Source organism: Dendronephthya gigantea, unplaced genomic scaffold (assembly GCF_004324835.1).
Source record: "Dendronephthya gigantea isolate DGI-Jeju-01 unplaced genomic scaffold, DenGig_1.0 000004F, whole genome shotgun sequence".
NCBI classification, from domain to species: Eukaryota; Metazoa; Cnidaria; class Anthozoa; order Malacalcyonacea; family Nephtheidae; genus Dendronephthya; species Dendronephthya gigantea.
The window spans coordinates 729,095-750,424 of record NW_021163014.1 but is presented as its reverse complement, the minus strand read 5'-3'; the positions used below and the strand labels follow the sequence as shown (position 1 = coordinate 750,424).

Genomic DNA, 21,330 nt, shown 5'->3' with positions numbered 1-21,330 from the left:
GGAAGTCAAGCTTTCACTAACATTTACCAGAATGTACGAACTTACCTTGACGTTGTCGATATTTGTCTACGACGAGAAGTTTTCTCACGTCGAAGCCTTTTGGTAACGGAATATAACGAGATATATTTCTGCTAGTGGCATTCATTTTTATGATCATGGGTGAAATTCTCAGTCTTTCTTTCCAGTAAAGAAAATTTCCAACAACGTCCACTGACATCCAATCGTTAAAAACAGGTGAACTATAATTAGTTGTCGGATTGCTGTTAAGGCCATCGTAATCCATTCCAATTATGACATTAGCTGTTTCCAATAGGCCGTAGGCGTACACTCGCTTCCTGTTGTAATCCAGAGCCAGACTGTATTTACTACTTCTGTTGAAACCATATATTTGTTTGTCATTATTGGTAGCCAAGTGTCTTCGGATTACCTTTCTTCCATAAAACGGAGTCCAAAATAGATATCTACACAGTGAACAACAATACAAAATAATTATTATTAAAACTGTTATAAAATTATAATATTTTCCCAATTTGCAGCTTCGAAATTTAACCCGCGTGCAATTTCAATTAGGTTAGATCTAGGCTGGAAGCTACGACCTACTCTTTCATTCCTAATACTGCTTTGTACCTCATTCTTATTGTTATTTGAACTTGAGTATATTATGAAACTTACAAGTTTCATACGTCCTTTGGACATGGCCGCAATTGTAAGAAATTAATAGCACTTACAGTACTGTCCAGAAATAACCTAACAAAAACCGCGGTTAACCTAGGTCAAACCTCGGTCTGATTGCTGTTGAACCCAGGTCAGACCGAGGTCGAATCGCGGTGAGAAGGAGGTTTAACCCTGGCCTAACTCAGATTTGATTATTGTTTTGTCGTCCTCAGCTGCTCATAAAATTCCGTTCGGAAGCCAACGGCAACTGCGATCGTATTTTTTCCGTGCGGTCGTCGGCGGTTTCTATTGGTCGATCCTAACCGAAGCGCAACCGAACCGCGACCTAACCACAGCCGAACCGCAACCGCGGTGTTACTTGTAGACAGTACTGTAGAAGCAGTGACATCACACAGCATTATTTAAAACCTATATTATGAAATTTATCGCTCTCGAAAGACATAAAAAAATAAAAAATATCCCGCAAAAATACATTGCAGCGTGTTATGGAGGACAATGCAAATTCTGGGTGATAAAAATTGAAAATTTAATGAGGCACGATATGAGGGAAATAAAGCAATACAATTACCGGAATGGTTTGCTGGAAAATCTCTAAATCGTTAGATATTTTGTTATCAAAAAGTTTGGATTCCTGACATTAAAGAGGACAGTGTCTTGGGGGCGGCTTTTCTAAGCAGGAGTGACGAACTTGGTTTCTAGTTCATCTGTGTGTAAACACGGGCAAACAGACGGATCAACCTACAAGAGGAACTACTTGCATATATAGTTTGTCTATTTAGACGAATTTGACTCCTCTTCATGCATCACCCGTCTATTAGGGGCTGTTTACAAGAGCCCGGTTACCCGAGATTCAACGAAGCGTGAGAGGACCTTGAGGTATTGAAATAAGTCTTTATGACACCAAACAAGCACATGCTATTGTTGTGGTGATTATACGACTGCAGGGTCATGTTATTTGCTCATTTCAATATCTCAAAATCATCTCACGCTTCGTTGAATCACGGGTAACCGGGCTCATGTAAACAGCTCCGTAGTATAAATACGGGCTGGAGATTAACTACGAAAAATTAATCATAAAACGGCTCTTGTGCACTCTTCTTACCGCACAAATAATTTCCCAATTCCTGTGTAATTTTTAAACGGTTTCGTTTGACATATTTTTCTACATAGTTTGTCGAGATAGTTTGTCTTGCTTTATAAATTATTCAGACAAATGATCTGTCAGACGGATGATGCGCATCGTTACGGGCCACTGCGTAAATTATTGTCAACGAAGTATTATACATTTTATCTGAAACCGAAGTTTCGATGTAGGTCAACAGAGATTGAATCAAATACGCTGGAGATATAGAACAGTGAAAGTTGCAGAGAATATAAAAATTTTAACTCTATACTAAATACTGACGGAGCTATTGATTCAATAGGCAAAGCTTACGGCGGTTATTGGATAAAATAAAATAATTCGCAAATTTATATAATTATCTTCCTGAAGTGAAAATAAAGCACCAGGTGAGAAAGATGCAGGGTTGTCACAATTAAAGAATTTTTTTTTTAAAAACTGGTAACTACGAGGAAAGAAGGGATCTGGGATTATAGGATATATGATGTAATATTTTTAAAAGTTCTTTGTGTCTTTAGTCATCGTTATCCCTTTATGATTATGAGGACAGTGATATGGAAATAAGTTGTGGAAACCCTGGAAAGATAATATCTTTGCGACTTAAATGCTCACAAGAAAAAATTAACACGGGAGCAAAGTCTATTTTACACGGTGGTTTTTCGCAATTTCGTTACATCGCATGGGCGTACGAAGATGCTGAGAAGGCCCCGCAACCAAGACGTCACTGTGGTTGCCGAGCCAAAGGTTTGAAATTTGATTCATTAGAGTCTCGAAATAGTTAAATGAATCGAGAGCACAGTTGTATGCGTAATAACCCATACAAAATTTACAATGCTCAGTGTGAAAATCAAAATATTTTCTTTCAAATATCTGTGTTACTAGGGGGGACGGTAGTATTCTCCTCCAAAGATAATTATTTTATTTGGCAGGATATGACTTCGTGTCCAGAAACAATTTTTAAAATCTGGTATCTTTGTGGCCGCTAAGCGATTTAAACTTGACAGTATCTTGCATGATTGTATCTGATACAATACTCGCAGTTCCCCGTAAATCGAGTCAAAATTCTCCCATTATGCGTCATAATTAATGCCAGTGCCCGAACAAATAATTCAAGCGGTTTTCCTGCTAAACATGTTCCTAGAAATGTTATATGCCATTTTAAAAATATTACGTTATATAAATAAAATTATATACGTTAACTGCGATATTGCACAGAGGTCTCCGCACTCAAGCTGAAATGTTCCCGTAGCGTAAAACCGTAGCGTTACTAATAGTCCCATATCAGCCGGATGGGTTTTCCTCTGTCGTGGTGTGCAGATATGTCTGGCCTGATTCTTTCCAGTAACTCGCGAAATGCTGCCTTAGTCAATCGGTATCTGTTCCGAAATTGCTCCTCGTCATATTTCCCATAATGAAAGAGATATATTTTCCGTCTATTTATGTTGTTTGGTACAATATTATTCAAACATTCTAACCTATTTAGTCACCTATCTGCCATGTTGGTATGATTAAGTAAATTTGAGTGTTGCTCAAGGGACGTATACCTCTTACTCACACTTCACTCAAGTTGCGCTTGAGTGTTGGTGCATGGTGTCTTTGAATATTTGGAGTGTGAGTGTAGCAAGTACTATACTATGTGACTGTGAATGGACACTCATTGAGTGGTGAGTTGCACTCATTCAGAATGATCGTCCACTAATTGAGAATGAGTGTGAATGACCTCGCAGAATACAAGTGTAAATATTGCAAACGTGAGCATATAACATTTCTAAGAACATGTTTAGAAGGAAAACCACGGGGATCTGCGAGTATAGTATTAGATACAATCATGCAAGATATTGTCAAGTTTAAATCGCTCAGCGGATACCAGATTCTAAACTATTACATTTGGTAAAGAGAAGATAATTATAGGCTAAAAGAGGTGTGTCTGCCAAACGATATGGAAAATAGTCATGCACTGTCAATTATCGAACAGGAAATGTTCTTTGATGTTTCATGAGAGCAAATCTAGCAAATCTTTAGAAATGGAGCGAACAAAAGTAATTTTCCATGGTTTTATGTCATGCATGAGCGTGGAGATGAACACTAGAATAACCGCTTCTGCACCGGTTATAAACAAGCGGCAAGCATTCAATCCACAAAGAAAAAGACAACCAGAACGAAAAGGGAAAATGAGTTATTGTTGTTAGCTTTGCAAAGCCTCATTCACTGACCTATATGAGATGGACTGAGTTGAGCGCTCGAGGCCTACATGTGTCCCCACCGTTGCTCACTTCATAATTATAGGTCCTCGCGTCGATGAAATTTACCGCAGACTGATATTTGTTTTGGTTTGTGGGCGGGCTTATATTTTGGAAAAACGTTTTTAGTGAGTATCTCGTGCAAACTTGTTTTTAACGATTTGAATTCAAAAGAAAGAAAGATATTACTTCAGATATTCGAGGAATGCTTTTCATGATGGAAATACAATGTTTTAAAAACATTTTATAAGGTTTATCGCATCAATGAAAATATGAAAATGGACAGTACAAGTACGTAAACCAATAAATTATTGTGCCCAATATCGACTATTTGTAAATTCTTTGTGAATTATATTTACTTGCTGTGAAATATTTTAGTTTGTCAATCGTCAGAGTTTTCCTTGAGAGAGTTAGAATTGTGGTTATATGTATTCTTTCTATTCTTGACATAAGCATCTCCTGGATATTTGAAGAGCTTAGCCATATCCTCTGCAGTTATTGTCATTTTTCATCTTCGTATTAAAAAAAAAAGAAGTAAATTTTCGTTAATTTGTTTTGTTTTTTAATTTTCGGCTCGAATTTATATTTATCAACGGCACAAATGTTTCGTCAGTTTCGACTGCAATATCTTGTCAGTTTAACAAGGCTAACATAACAGACTTATTCGCGTTCTTTGGATCCAGAAGAAGAAAATGCTCGAAGTGAAATATAACATAAATTTCAGAAATCGAACTTAAATTTATATTCGATTTCTGAAAGTATTTCTAAGTATTTATATATCATATTTCAATCAACTTTTAATATCGCTCACACCGGAATCCGAATTACGAGCCAGTTATTTTCGGTCAGCAAGTTTATGTAAGGACCTATTTGACGTGAGCAATGGTGGTCCCATTCAGCTCCTGATTAAATAGGTCGCGCGCTCAGTCCATCTAGTATAGGTCAGTGACCTCGTCACACTGGTTTGATCAATGTCCTGAGCTTGCATCCCTCAGTTTAGACCAACGACTACCATAAGCAAGGGAGAATTACGCATGTTATAATTGCTTGAAGATAGGCTACGCATAGTCTGTTGAAGCGATTGAAGCGAAAAACTGCAGACCATGAATCAGTGGAACATATTGTGTTCTATAATGTTGCTACTATCCAGAATATGCACTTCAATTGTTAGAGTTATAAGGTAAACCAAACTGCAAATTAACATTATCATCTACATAATTATATAGCATGCTCTGAATGTGAAAAAGCATCTGACAAGTCATGAAAATTGAACAATTATCAAGAGGGACGAATTCGTGTTCAAAACAAATAAAAAAAAATAAAATCCGAAAAATATATATATGTTATTTACCAGATTGGGGACGTTTTTGGTAAACTGGTAAATAATAGATTTTTTTGTGGCCCGAGTTCATATTTTAGCGTTGGCTTTTAAATCTCGATCGCGTAGCCAATCAGATTGCAGGAAACGTTAAAATATGAATTCGGACCGCAAGAAAAAAAAATAAAGTTGCTTAAGTCGCAAAAATCTTTCTTACAAATCTGACTTTGTGCTGATAATATTTTTCTTAAATCGAACTCAATAGTTAGCTCTTGTTGCGATTACTTCCCAATTTATGAAACACTCACCCATCGATGGGGTCAATTGCTAGATCAAAAGGCTGGAGAGTTTTAATCAGCTTTCTGCTGTCTTTACCGTCTAAAGTCGCCACCTCAATGGTTTGCTTCCAAGGATCACCCCAGAATATACGACGTCCTATCCAATCAATGGTTAATCCCCATGTCCTAGCATCCGTCACAACGATTTCTTCATAAGTTCCGTCATAATTTGCCCGACGAATATCTTGCCTGTTATCCGCAAAATATATTTTCTTATTCTTCATGTCAATGTCCAGCCTCGATATATTTCCTTTTCCATTTACTACGACTGTTGAATCGAGCGTCGTCAAATCAACAACCAAGATCGCAGTGTCGCTCGCCAAAAACATATATTGCTCAGGATAAGGTCCTGGAAAAAGATTACAGTTGAAGTCAAATATTGCATATTAATGTACAAGTTTGCATAGTTATAAACGGAAAAACTAATGCGGAAATGTGGTGCTTTTTGTGATTGTTCGCTGGATTGGATAAGTTACAGCTAAACCAGATGTTACGAACGTTCTCGTCAACATTGCAATATTGCTCAGCAATATTGCAATATATTGCTCAGCAAAATTGCAATGTTGATTGGCTAATTGCCCGCAGCAATTACGAATGGGCGCGGGCAATTTACAACGGTCGGCATAGGTCCATTCGAGACAATCGAGTAAATTTATTTCAATGATATGTCTATCCAAAAAACAAAAGTTGTTTCCCTACTTGTTTGGAAACTTATGTTGGGTTTTTGGTTATATAAGCGGAGAGACTTTTACGGCTATTGCTAATTGTACTGGTGTGACATCGAAAACAGTGTCAAATATTGTAAGCAAATTTATTTAACCCAGTTATTTGCGGAAAAGAAAGGCATATTGCTTCCCAACCAGTTGTAGAATACATTGAATATCGAAAAATTTCCAAGCCCAGTATTACACGGTTGGAAATTCAAGTGGCACTTGTCAATGATGGTATTTGTATCTTGGAGAATTTGCTGTCGAAATCGACAATAAGCGATGTGCTTGGAAAAGATTTTAATTTCACTCATAAAAAATTAAAAGTGGTGCCACAAGAATCTTTAACAGAAAAAAATCAATTGAAATTATTGCATCACGGAATTTTCATGAGCCAAATTCATCCATCAAGAGTTCATTTTTTTGACGAATGTTCTTGTAAAACAACAACGGGCAATGGCGTCTATGGACACGCTGAAAGGGAAAGGAGAGCCGTGGAAGTTTAACGTTACGCGTTCGACTGTAACTACATGCACAATTTACTGCAGAGCAGATTTGGCAGAACTCACTTCAATCTGCTATAAGGAGCATCAAATGGTCTTGAAATGTTTTAATATTTCCACGAAAGCATGCAAATTGTTGATGAAGTTTACGGAAATCCTGTGTTGGCACAAGAAGATGTAGTTGTGATGTATAATAATGCAGGTTCCAGCCACCACCGGCACCACGGACAGTCGGACACTTTGCAGAGGCCGAACTGCGAAGAATACGTGGTCAGATCGAGAGATATAACTCCAATATTTCAACCTCCATATCCTGACCAAATCATGAACAAGCAAATATTGAGCGAGAAGAAATTTTGTTGATTTACGGTCTAAACGCCAGTTTAAAAGACTATTACATGAAAGTACACATCATACACATCAGGAATTAAACCAGTTGTTCAGCGATTTCCGTAAAGCACTCAGGCTACTACAGAGTCATTAAGTACAAGCTTTGCTTCATCTATTATTTTACATTTGCTATAAACTGTTTATGCAGTATAAGCCATTTACTTCTGTTGGTGCTTAATAATTATCATCTCAAAAATATCCTCACCATACCAATGGCATCACCATAAACGATAAGGACTGCCGTACAGAAAATGAATTTCCCAGCGAAATATTAAAAGAGTTTGGTTGAATAACTTGGCCACCATCTTTGAAGCTGTGTTACATGTATTTATTATTAAATAATAATAAAGGAAGTTAATTTTATACGGGTCTTCGTATCGTAGTGTCTCGGGTCTTAGGACGCTGGTCCGGTCGGTTACTTGCCCCCCCCCCGGTGAGTATAAATATGAGCCCAGTTGCCTGATCGAGTTGTTAGCTGCTTGCGTGACCCATCCCTTCCCTTTCCCTAAGGACTTCACGCGATTTTGTGAACTCTACGGGAGAAGCGTCTTATTAATCTCGCTGGGGTTTTTTGTTAGTTTTATGTTTCACATGCAGGATTAAGCACAGTTCTTTTCACACCCGTTTTGGTCGTTGAATTGGTGTTTGGGGTAAAGGTAGATTAATTAATGATCGCCACATTTACAGGTATTTTTTCTTTTTTTTCGTGTGTGTGTGTGTACTTTGACGTTCGTATCGTTTCTCCCACGGTTTCACTTCAGTGACTCACGTGTGACAGTTGACCACGGGATGGAGGAGGTACCGTTAAAAATAGCATGGTTCGTAGAGTTATTATCTGCGCCGAAAACAGCAATCTCAAAAGAAACACCGTTTCACCCCTAGCCCGATCGTTTCGCTCGGATACCGTCTCCATCCCTACCGATCGGCAGCGGGCAAAAAATATAGTGTAAGAGCTGGTGTGTTATTGTACTGATGTGAGCCTTAGGATCCGTTAGAACGTTAACGGGCGCTATGTATATAGTTTAGTAGCTGGAAACGAAGCCATTTAATAAAACAAAAACTATTTGCTGATGTTTGAAAGCAGTTAATGTGACAACTAAGAGCCATAAATTCGAAAAATACGGGGAAAATTCGCGATTACTAATTGTCAAAACGACAAAAGACCAAAGCCAACTTTTTTTTTAAATTAACCAAAAATTCATCCGAAGTCATTTTGGTATGCACCACCAATGGCAATGTAAATGTCTGGAAAAAAAACTTCTTCAAACACCAAATGCACAATATGTATAAACTTGCTTCAGTGGCTTTTGCTATAATTGTGATAAATTTTTATTTTTTTAAAATTTTCATAGCGATATGTTTCACGTGAAGCAAATATATTTTTTATATTTGAGCAATTTATTCCAGATGGTTGCAGTCAATAGTTCTAAAATAAATGGAAAAACTTCTAATATTTATTGAGCTATTGTGTTCTTCACTCATCTAATTAGAAACCCAGATCCACTACGTCCACTGGGCCAGTGAATGAGCAACTCCCGCTTCAAGCAATGTGGCTCGTCAAATTTCTAGCCTAACAGGGTGGATTGTGTTTTTAATAAGGTTACATGTAACCAAAGTTAACATATTGCGAGCAAGAAGGGGCGCGCACGCACCAACGAGTTATCGGGGACATGGCGGCATGCACGTCCTGGATCTGAGAAAGCATCTGATTGAACCTGTGAAAAATTTTCTGGTCTGTTTATTTTATTTTGCTTTACCTTCCGCCGAACTTGGTGCGGAGTGATAAGGCGCAATCGTTCGATGTTCAGGTCTTTGCTCGGTATACAAATGTTACACAGACCTGGATACAAGTAACCCGATTCACGTATAGTCGTGCCCGACGTCTGCACCTAACGATCAACACGGGTAAGTATAGGCGCATTACCAAGCTTCGCAATCCCCGCGACTGATGTTAATGATGCCCTGATTGTATAGTATGTAGCATGATTCTTATTAATTTTTCTGGCAATGGGAAGTTGTAATGTCTTATAGCTACTGCGGTTCTGCTCGTCTAATCTTGCGTTTCAATTATGCACCATGGCCATTATTTTGAAATGAGGGACTGTAGCCTTTCCATGCAGGGAAGCACTTCGGGCTTAAATCAATCAGAGCATATGCATTTTCACGGAACATGCAGCATATGCCAAACCAGTGAATGTAGTTACAACACTTCAAAAATCACAAAAAATCAAGAAGAAGTGGTAAAAAGGAATTAGCAACGAATATCTTACACCTTAAACGAAATGCATGGGAAGAAAAAAAAATTATGTTACCACCTACGTTGACTTTAATTAATATCCTATAGTATTTTCACGACAAGCTGTCAAAAATTTTGCTGTGATAATTATAACGAAATATTTTTGCCCAATTGGTAAACACATTCGACATGCAAATCTTCGAATTGCTGACTCCTTGGCTTAACATACTGTATTGTGAACTGGCAAAAAAGCAGGTCTTGTGTTTGAGAGCGATTGTTCTTTACTTGAGGCGCCAGCGCCATAGGACATGTCCTGGACAGTGCGGATCAAAATTAATTTTCTAATTCCTAGCTCCATATCCGACGAGACATATATGGAGGACGGCAGATTGGTTTCGATCTAATTCGGGCCTTTGTCGCATATTTTTTCTTAAAAAGCGACAAAAAATCCCAATACACAGGAAAACGCATTTAGTAGGATACTCCCGCCTTCTGCGGGCCCAAAATGGTAGAGTTGCTACAACTTATGCTTCGAAAACACATTTTGTTTTAAATGTAAGATATTTATAAAGTATAAGGAAAAATTTATCTTGCAATAATTTATGCAGTAGGCTTGCATACGAAATGTTTCCTAAGAATTCTTTTAACCGGGTTCTCGAGGTTGTAAAATTAAATAACCTTTTGGAACAAAACTTACTTTATAATCGCCTTTGGTATGTTCTCGTGGCGACCTATTAAGGATAAGACGTCGGACACTTATTCTTGATGTTTGTTGTTTGGTGATACTGTAAAAACACCGATAACTGATGCCTGGTCCAGCTAAAAGTGAGACCATGCAGAGTGGAAGCGAAAAGGTTGAAATTTCACGATCAAACCACGACAATTATATGAGCCTTCGATAAGTCTTAAGTGAAACTTACGAGGTCGCAGTCATATTATCTACGAAATTAATTACCACAACGTCAAACTAATGCACGAGGTCAGCATCTAAATATTCATTATTCCTTAATATATAGAGGAAAATTAGTATTATCTGGCTTGGCTGATCCATCGAATACAAAACATAATTTTGTCATCTTCTCGACGATAAAGGCCCTATTACACGGTGCAATTTTTCTTGCAGCTTGCAATGCAATTCTACTTTTGAGAGATGTATATTTGGGAACGACGAAACTTTTAAGTTTATTACACTTCGTGTACTTTTCTTTTTAAAGACTCTTCACTAATTTACATCTCTTAGAAGCAGAATTGCATTGCAAGTTGCAAGAAAAATTGCACCGTGTAACAGGGCCTTAAAGATTTCGACTCTATTTGATGATTTTAACTCAATTCCTGTAAATATTTAGGAAACACTGGGAAAACCGATCTACGGTATTCTTAATTCTTCCCACCCAAAGACTACAAGCCTCTAACATCCCACATTAATTGTGTCATAAATTGTATTTAATATCCTGACACCCTTACTTATTAGGAATGCCGTTAGAGGCTATGTTAAACCAACAAAATCACAATTATAGTTTAAAGGCTGCTTTCCAGTTCTGCGTTTTTTTCCCGTGCGTAAACGTACGGATAAAAACGCACGGATTTTTCATATCCACCACAGCGTTTTTAGTTGCGTAAAATTCGCGGGAGATTTAAAATTTTTAAAGATGGCGTCCGACGAGGAGTTAGTTTTGTTGTTGTGGCTTCGTAAAAGGAAACGAGGAATAAGCAAATACAAAAAGCGTTTCTGGGTAAAAGATATACTGAAACGTCGAAAAACTCTTGGCGAATATCATCGATTAATTCAGGAAATGCGACTAAATGACCACGAGTCATTTTTTCAGTATTTCAGAATGACCCCGAAACGTTTTGAAGAAACCCTACGTCTCGTTGGCCCATACTTGGTTAAAAATTCGTTGACCCGCGAACCTATATCTCCTGGAGAGCGCTTGGCTGTTACCCTTCGATACTTGGCAACAGGCGACTCGCAGCAAAGCATAGCATTTAGCTTTCGTCTTGGGCATACGACAGTAACAAGAATTGTCGAGGAGACTTCTGAAGCTTTGTGGAAATCGTTAAGAAATTACATGAAAGCACCATCAACTGAAAATGAATGGAAGAAGATTGCATCCGACTTCTGGGAGATATGGAATTTCCCAATGTGCTGTGGTGCAATTGACGGGAAACGTGTGGTTATGCAATGTCCTGCCCGTGCTGGTTCTTCGTTTTTCAACTACAAAGGTTTAAAAATAATAGATAACATGCAGGGCCAATTTGAACTCTACAATTATAATTTGTTTCATAAAAATACATGAACTACAAATGATGGCTAAGTGTTTTTTTCTGTCAAGCCAACTATCTTTTCAAATTGCTATATATGCCCTAATCTTTAATATTTCTATTCATTTATAAATATTAGGTACCCATAGCATAGTGTTGATGGCAGTATGTGATGCTAGATACCTCTTTACCTTGGTGGAAATTGGTAGTTCTGGCCGAAATGCTGATGGGGGCATTTTTGCTGAATCAGAATTTGGAAAAGCTCTTGAAAATAATAATCTAAATTTACCTGTACCTGGTCCCTTACCCAAGAAACCTACGGATCAGTGCCCTTATCTATTTGTCGCTGATGATGCTTTCCCACTAAAGAAATGGATGATGAAGCCGCACCCTGGTAAATTTCTATCAGAGGAGAAGAAGATATTTAATTATCGCCTATCTCGTGCACGGCGTGTCATCGAGAATACATTTGGCATTGCTGCAGCTAGGTGGAGAGTGCTGAGGAGACCAATTCAGGCATCAACTAGAAAAGTTGCCAGTATAACCAAAGCTACTGTTGTTCTGCATAATTACCTGATGATTGAGGAATTTGGCATTCCAAATCAATCTAAGAGATACTGCCCAGCCGGATTCATTGACATTGAAGACAGGTATATAGATTATCTATCTATCACAGGCAAATAGCAAATATATTATACACATGTCTTGCAAGTGCTTAAGATTGAAATATCATAAAATTGTGTATAGATATGGAAGAAACAGGCCCGGAGATTGGAGGACTTTGACACAAAACGACACTGGCCTGTTACCAATTCAAAAGCAGGGTAGTAATAACTATGCACGTAATGCCAAGGCTGTTCAAGATTTGCTCACACATTATTTCATATCAGCTGAAGGAGAAGTGCCATGGCAATATGCTCATGTGCAAAATCTTGGTCAACATGAGGAATAAGAAAAAAACTGCTTACAATATAAAATATAATTTTAATTGTGTGAATCAATAAATAACAAATTTCATTAATGTAAAGAATTAATGTTTATATCAACTGTATAATAACAAAATTGTAAACAATTAACAAAAACACAAAGAATATGTTAAAAACAGATTATTAATTATGTTAAATATATGTGTTTGCTAACAGTACATGCTTGGTTCATACTTATTCATCTTCTTGCCATGATGGGGTTATTAAGACAGGATTGTTATTGTGAGATTGAGTAATCATTGAAGCCTGTGGGATCTGAGCTTGGCACAAGACCTTTTGAATTTCACTCATTGCAACTGCTTTGGCCTCAGGATCCAATAATCGAAGTTGAGCAGATACACTCTTACCAAAGGCATCTTCTGCACTAATTGGTGTTGTGATAACTGATTCTTTTGGATTTTTCGTACCAGATAGATATTCCAAAATTTTAACATCTATGGCTCTATCCACATGCTGTTGAGACATTGATGCATATGATCGTTTTCTAGTGGGCTTTTGAACAGTAGTATCTTCCACAACCATGTTGCTGGGTTTTTTGGATTGAGTAGAACCAGACAAATCTGTATTCTGAGATTCAACTTCCAACTGTTTTTCACATCCAAGTTGTGATGAATCTTCATTTGTCTTGTTTTGATTTAATGTGTCATTGATCTGTACAATTGGTAGTTGGAAATTACTCTCTGCATTCTTAGCTCTTATATTTACATAAGGTTTGAGAAAAGACATGGCATTGAGATAAGGATATTGAGGTGCTTCATCTACCCCCGAACCACTTTTCTTTGCAGTACCACTTAGTGCACGAACATAATTATCACGAATATTCTTCCATATTCTATCTTTATATTCGGATACTACAGATTTAATAAAGTAAAAGCTGGTCAGCTGTTATATTGAACCAAAATGCTCTGCATAATATTGAATTGGCACATATATGTATATATATATATAAAATATATATATATATATATATATATATATATATATATACATATATTGCATGCATTTATAATTACAGTTGAGGACCTTTCCCCTAGAATTTCCAGAGACCTGGTTTTTCATGGGTGTCCCTTGGGATATCCCATGCAACTTTTGGAAACTGCACCCCTTGAAATACATATAGTAAGTTGAATAAGTTTACCCCTTCCTTGGACTTTCCAAACCATTTAAGAGATATGAGCAATTATTGGCAACCCTTGGAAATATTTTTTACCCTTGCACCTAGAATTTCCAAGTGAAAATACATGATACCTGTTTACATGATACGGATACAAATACATATACATGATACGGATTAAAAATGTATGTGATTTATATAAATAGAGAATATTCTCATTACTGAGTGCAATTTTAAAAGCTTGCCTTGATTCTGGACTGTCAAGCAATATTTCAGGCAAAACATGATGCAATTTTTATATTGCATTAATACATTTGCACTCCACAGTAAATCATATAACAACAACAAAGCTCCCTAACATAAAAAAGACAGATTTTAATACCTGTGTAGCTGGTGTCGCTGTCTTTATTTACACATTCTGCGACCTCTTGCCAAGCATTTTCCTTAATGGTTTTGTTTTTGTAGTTATTATCCTTGGTATTCCATAATGCAGGATACTTTTGTACTTCTGAAATAAGTTTTTCTTCCACATTAGAATATTTTCCCATCTCGAACAGTTCAAAAGTCTGGAAACTTTCCAATTTTTAATATTATATTTAGCTATTTCTATATTTTATAAACTAAAAAAACACCGTTCACGTGATCTGACAATCACTTTCCATTGGATAACTGGCTTGCGTGTCTGGAACATTCGCGTAAAAGTTGAACACCGATCAACTCACGCGTTTACGCTTGCGGAGACCACGTACGTAAAACGTGCGTGCACGCACGTAGAAAAACGCAGAACTGGAAAGCAGCCTTAACTATAATATTACAGAGTAAAGTAAAAACGCTAATTCACATTCACTATCGCAATCCCTATTTAATACTCTCAAGTTGAGCGTTACTTCCAATCTGCCTTTAATTATCCGAATTCCTTACTTATTATTGATCCTCATGCAGTATTAATTTATACCTATGACGTTGGCACAATTTCCAACACACTTGTACAATTTTAAAATGTTAAACTCCCAGCCGCGGTGTGGATCGAGCGCCGTGTAAGAACTTGTAAGTCCCGGCCCTGGTAAGGTAGTGTAAACTTGCCGTTGTATTAGGTCGCTGATGTTTATTTTTTAACATAAATCAGATAAATGAATAATTTCTAAATTCTTGTGATGAAGCAAAAGATTCTGGCAATGGGAAATAGCATTAATTTGTTCCACTTTCCACCTGTCTCGAGTTTCTAACATTCCAAGGAACCTTTATGCCGTTGAACCATACATAATTATGTAGGTTAACAATTTGCCCCACAGAAAATGAGCTGATTCGGGTTAGTTTAAAAAAGAGGTGATGAAGAAAAAAGTAGCAAAAGTACCATATACATTAAATGTCTGGAATGCGTAAACATTTAAACGTCATTAGGCTATAACGTTTGTTTTATTAATGGTGAGCTATGTTAAACAACCAAGCTATAACCCATCCATGCACATCAATCATATACCATATGTTTGCAGTACACAAAGCAAATAGGGTTTTTATACTAACTGCACACATGCAGCTTGGATGAGATAAGTCATTCAAAAAGCAAAATCGTTACCGAAAATGAAAAATATACGGGGGGGGGTGACTGAAAGTCCGACAAGTTATAAAATGTTCTAATTTTAAACAAGACTGCATGTATAATTGGTAGGTAAAAACTGATTGACTGATGGCAGTCATTTTTTTGCTTACCATCATAGAAGCACATCTTTGAGTGCATACGCATTCTCTCCTGGAGATATTTTCTTTCTGTCGTACAACCAGGGGAATTATTCTCACGTCGACGTTCATTAAAATATTGTTGAGTTTCAAAGTTATATAGTTGACTTTCAGTAAAATATCGTTCAATATCATCCAAGTTTTTAAGACTTTCATTCACACATCTCTTTTCCCAGTTTTTCACGTCTTCTTTCAGTTTCTTCAATTGCTTGTCACAAATAGGAATATCTTCATTGCAATTAATCAGATTTCCACCAAAATATATCAAGATCTTTAAAGCGAACAACATTTTGGTTGAAACGAAAGCCATCTTATTCATTTCTGTTTATTCTCCCAGTAAAGTACACAGATTATCTGAAGAGAAATATATTAAATATGCAATTTTATTGTGAACAAAATTAATGACAGCTGAGACTCTGCAGAACTATTATACGCGATATCCCTGTAGTAATCAGATTTCTTCTCCAAAAAACTAAATAACCGGCAACTTGAACCTGCGACAGAACAGCGCAAATCGGCGTCATAATTGGCAATCCATTGTTATGCGTATGTGATTGCTTTGAAGTGTTACCAGTTAGTCCCTATTAAATCCATTCTGTATTTTCTGAATGGATATCTTCATCATTATAATTATATGAGTTTGGTATGTCTCAGCAGAGACGATCGAAGGGCTTTCCTTCGATAGTCTATGGTCGCCGACGCAATTTTCCGTTTCGTAAACCGCCAGTGTCACCAGTGACAATCAGTGTCACCACTATTAGCGTACGTCACATCCGATGAGTAACTACGTAAGTGTAATCTGCTATGCTGACAATCTCTGAATGTGTATGTTTTAAAATGGCGGTGGTAAATGATTTTGAAGAACTTTTTAACACGGTTATCAATGATATTGACCGTCAAACTTTGTCTAAGTCGCTATCGAAAGATCAGGAAAAAATCAGGAAGAGAGTGAAAGCGATGAAAAGGTTACCAGAATGCGGCGAATACTCGGTAGAAAGTTTCCATGCATCTGAAGGTAATAAATTCAAATTATATGTTTCCACACGGAATGTATCAGCCAATGATTTCGAAGAATGGATTTTGGAATTTCAGGAGATCAACAGTGTTACTTTAAAAGTTAAAGCTAAAAAGAAACCAAGCAAACCATACAAGTTGCAGAACTACTATCGTTGCCATCACAACATGCGGATTATCAGCCCACAAAAAGACCCCCAACGAAGGCTGCAGAGCAACCCAACAGCCAGAGTCAAGAACACAAATTGCCCCTTTCAGCTGGCTATGAAAATAGATGTATTTGGTAAGTGTTTCATAAGCGTTGAATGAGAACATAATCATTCGACTGAGAATTTGGAGGCTTTTAACTTCAAGGAACTCATCCGCCATGTTCACAAACATGCTAAAAGCGCGCGAGCCTTTGTTATTAATATTCTGTTTCGTATTCACCGGATGTGACGTACGCTAATAGTGGTGACACTGATTGTCAGTGGTGACACTGGCGGTTTACGAAACGGAAAATTGCATCGCCGACATAATTAATTTTCAACATATAACTCACTAATGACTTCAGTGGTGTCAGTTTAAATTTTCATGAACCTAATCCAATCCTAATTAAATCAATCTTAGTTTTGGTTAATCGAAATAAGTTGTGGTAACTGCTCCTTGCTTTTTCATTCTAATTTCAGCGGCGACTTCCTGCTTCTTTGTTTTTAAGAGCACTTTTTTCTGGCATACGTTACGTTAACAAAAAGTGTAATATTAATGCGTTTTATTATCCCTATTCTATAAAAAATATACCAATTTTATCAAACGCATGATGTACTTTCTTTACTTGCTAGCTCCCGTAGATGTTTAATGGAATATTTATCATATTCGCGGGTTAAGGACGCCCAATCAGCAATCGGGCCATCGGGCCTAATAGTGCCATATAAGGGCCCAAACGGGCCTAATAAAATGCCTGACACACGAAACGAGGAACGCAAGAAATGGAGTAAGATAGAAATATGTGTACCTCGACAGAGTAATGAACCAAAGGAATCCAATCTGGAGGAGTGTCTGGAAAATTTATTGAAGCGCCAAGAAGAGATGGAGAGAAACTTTAATGTTTACTTAAGCACTGAAAAATTAAAGCATGTGCAGTCTAGTCGTAAACGAAGAACCTCTCCCCCGTGGAAAACGAAGAAAGTACATAAGGAATGGTTAACGTTTTAGTTTGTGTGCATGTACTGCACTACGAAAAAGTACAGTTGAGCAGATGGGCACATGCTCATAACTGCTCATGAACAGATGCTCATCTGCTCATAAAACTGCATTGCTGCTCAATAACCAGGCATTTCTACACTGCCCGTCCAAAGGGAATGAGCTGCCAATTTTGCGGAAGGCATTTTAGCCGCAGCTATACAATCAGCGCAAACAAGAAACAGGAATACTGTCCACTACGAGAGCAAGAAAGAAACATGTCTCAAACAGACTCTGACAGCGAAGGTGGAGATTTCCTAGACGATGTCTTGACCACTCTCAGTCAGCAGTCCGAAAGTTCGACGACGACTGAATCAGAATCTGAAGAAAAAACGGATCCATGGATGCCGCCTATAGAAGAAGCACAGCAAAGAAGTAATAGAGCTTTCGAAGAAATGCAAGAAAGCCTTATAAACAGTGGTTCTGATGAGCACTTCGCGGAAGGGAAAGCTTTCCGAGCATCATGCCTAACCTTCAGAAAGAATTAGACTATATCGATATATCTATCAAACGTAGAATTGCATTGCAAGTTGCAAGAAAAATTGCACCGTGTAACATGCAGGGCCTTAAGTATAGGCCTAATTTCAAATAGCTCCACGCACATCTCTGACGCCAGCTGGTCATGAGGGAGAGGAAATTGTGTTTTGGACTTGTTTGTAATGTTCAATAAGGATATCTGGGATCTGTGAAACCTTTGGTCAACACTGTCGTTTAATTTAAATACCAGGCAATTTTTCTGATCATGAATATGTCACCCTTGGTAAAAAAGATTCGCGCAATATTTCTAAATGCACTATATTTTGAGATGAAGAATATTTCTATCGCTAAATCCCTGCAATTTGGATATTCAACATTTCGTCTCAATTTTTCGGATGAAGCGTTTTACAAAAACAAAATATTTGTGAGATTATTCAAGCATATTTTTTCTCAAGAAAGCGGGTCAGCTATAAGTATGGGCTTAATGTCAAGTAACTCCCCGCTAGTGAGTTAGAGGAAATTGCGTTTTGAACTTGTTTGTAGAATGTTCTTCAAGGATACCTGGGATTTGTGAAACCCAAACACTGTCGTTTAATTTAAATCCCTTGAAAAGGAAATCCCTTTTTTTGATCATGAGTATGTCACCTTTGGTATAAGAAAAAATCAGCGCGGTTCTGTATATATAAAATATATATATATATATATATATATATATATATATATATATATTTTATATATATATAGAACTTTAATGCACTATATTTTGAAATGAAGAATATTTCTTTTAAAGGGTCTTAATTCGAGTAATTGAAGTTATACACACTTCAAATTCAAGCCAGGAACAGTTGATGGAAAAATGAGTCAACTATAGGTCGTCCGGCAGGAATCCAACTTATATGTATACGCTTTTGCGATGCAGGTGCAATGCTCTTGCCACTGAGCTACAGAGGCAGCTGCATGACATGAGCAGTTTGGATTTACAACATTTCTGCTTAATTTATTTCGCCTAAAGCTTAATTGTTACTAAAACAAAATACTTGTGATATTATTCAAGCGCATTTACTGTTAGGACTTAGGAAAGCGGCTTAATGACAACTAACTCCTCTAAGTCAGAATATACCTGGTGTTCAAATGCTCTGTTTGGTTTCCTGAAGTATCTCGTTTAAATTTCATTGATTTCGATAAAAGATTGATGTGTTTTTTAGTACAGTTATAGACTTATGGTGTTGTCCAGAAATAAACTATAACACTGCGGCTGCGGTTCGGTTGCGTTCGACCGATAGAAACCGCTGACGACCGCAGGGAAAAAATACCTTCGCAGTTGCCGTTCGCTTGCGAACAAAATGCTATGAACAGCTGAGAATGACAACACAGTCGCCAAATCGAAAAACTCTTAAGTAATCTCTGTCAGACCGAGTTAGTCCGTGGTTTAACCTCCGTCTTACCACGGTTCGACCTCGGTCTGACCTATGTTAAACCGCGATTAGACCGAATCTTGACAAAGGTTAACCGCGGTTTTTGTTAGGCTAAATCAAAACCGTTTGTTTAAATATTGACAAGCTATTTCAAAGCGTATTATTTCAAAGAGCTTTCTTTGCCGACTAATCCCTATCCGTTTAAGCATTGTATTACTCCCTTCAGTTCAACACACCTGTCAAGCTATAGTTAAGTCTTATGTAGTCATTGCGTTATAGCATTACTTTCATGAGTTCCACTATCCCCAAAAATTGTCGCGGTTCTTCAGGCAATACTGTAAATATATTAAATATCATCCATGCAAAACAAGCAATACGATATTGCTCTATCGAGCAATACGAAATATTAAATTATTATCAGTATGTTAGCCTAAATGCGATGCATTCGTTTGAATGGAAAGCTACAATATTGAGAGCGTTTTTCAAAAGTTCAACCGTTTTGAAACTACTTATCTATATAATTTATAGCCTGAAAGTTTCAGGCTTTTCTAGTTAATATATATACGATCCAAATGCAGGCATATTGTTTTTATTTGGAAAGGCGAATACAATACATACAGGTTAACATGTAGGGTAACATTTCCTGCGTTGTTGGATGATATACTTTTAATTTTCCTGATAAAACTTTTTGAATATCACCACGAAATACGGCTCAACGGGTGCATGCAAGATTATACGGAATGTATATATTAAACAAACAAACGAAGCCCCTGACGATTTTATGCTGTTTTCTAAAGTATCCTTAAAACAATATATTTGATACGTAAAATACACATTTCTATGGCTTAGAAACGCAATGGAACAACAACTATGTATATACATTCATATATACATAAATATACATTCATGCATGGACTAAATTGACTTATAGCACAGTAAAAATAAAAATTCAATTCGTTAGCTATTCAAAAATAGCATTTCCTTTCGTTTTAAAAAAACTTAAACAGTTAGCTTACGAAAATTTTAAAAATATCCTACCTCAGCTGGCTATGGTGTTGCTTTCTGTGATAATTATATACAGTTTTCCTTCGTCTCTCAAATTTCGATGTCTGTTATGGATGTATATTCAAAAGGCGTATACTGGAATACTGAAGGTATACGTGCAGTTATATTTCATTAACTCCGCTTAATTAGACACGTTCTCAAGAGTAAAAGCGCTTTAATAATTGTAATAAAGATTTTTAAAAACTTTTTTTCGGGAAAACACTTAAACTATAAAGAAACAAAATTTCAAACGTTTTAACCGCCAGCACGCAAGCACCAATGCTTTTCCGTACTACTACATGTAAAGCAACATAAAGCACAAACTTATCGTCAAAGTGATTCAGGTTAGTAATAAGAGCAAAACAAGAATTAGAAATTAAAGATATTAACAACAAGTTTGAAAAGAAGCTTACGAGCAGTTTTCACCTGTCGTAATAACAATAAAGCGGCGCCTCATTTTCTTTAATCCCCGAGCCGGCGCGAAGCGCCGTGCGAGGGTACTAATTCCGCTGGGAGATTTATTACACCCGGGT

The 21,330-nt window shown here is 37.1% G+C and overlaps 1 protein-coding gene across 1 annotated transcript; it reads right to left on the bottom strand.

Annotated features, from left to right (window-relative positions):
- Positions 1–16: 16 nt before the first annotated feature.
- Positions 17–20,872, bottom strand: LOC114544411 (low-density lipoprotein receptor-related protein 4-like). The gene is made up of 4 exons (XM_028563064.1): positions 20,792–20,872; positions 15,600–15,980; positions 5,662–6,040; positions 17–461 (listed from the first exon to the last, which is right to left on the bottom strand). Exons 2-4 carry the CDS (start codon positions 15,943–15,945, stop codon positions 17–19), a joined length of 1,170 nt encoding a protein of 389 aa, XP_028418865.1. The 5' UTR covers positions 15,946–15,980; positions 20,792–20,872.
- Positions 20,873–21,330: the final 458 nt, after the last annotated feature.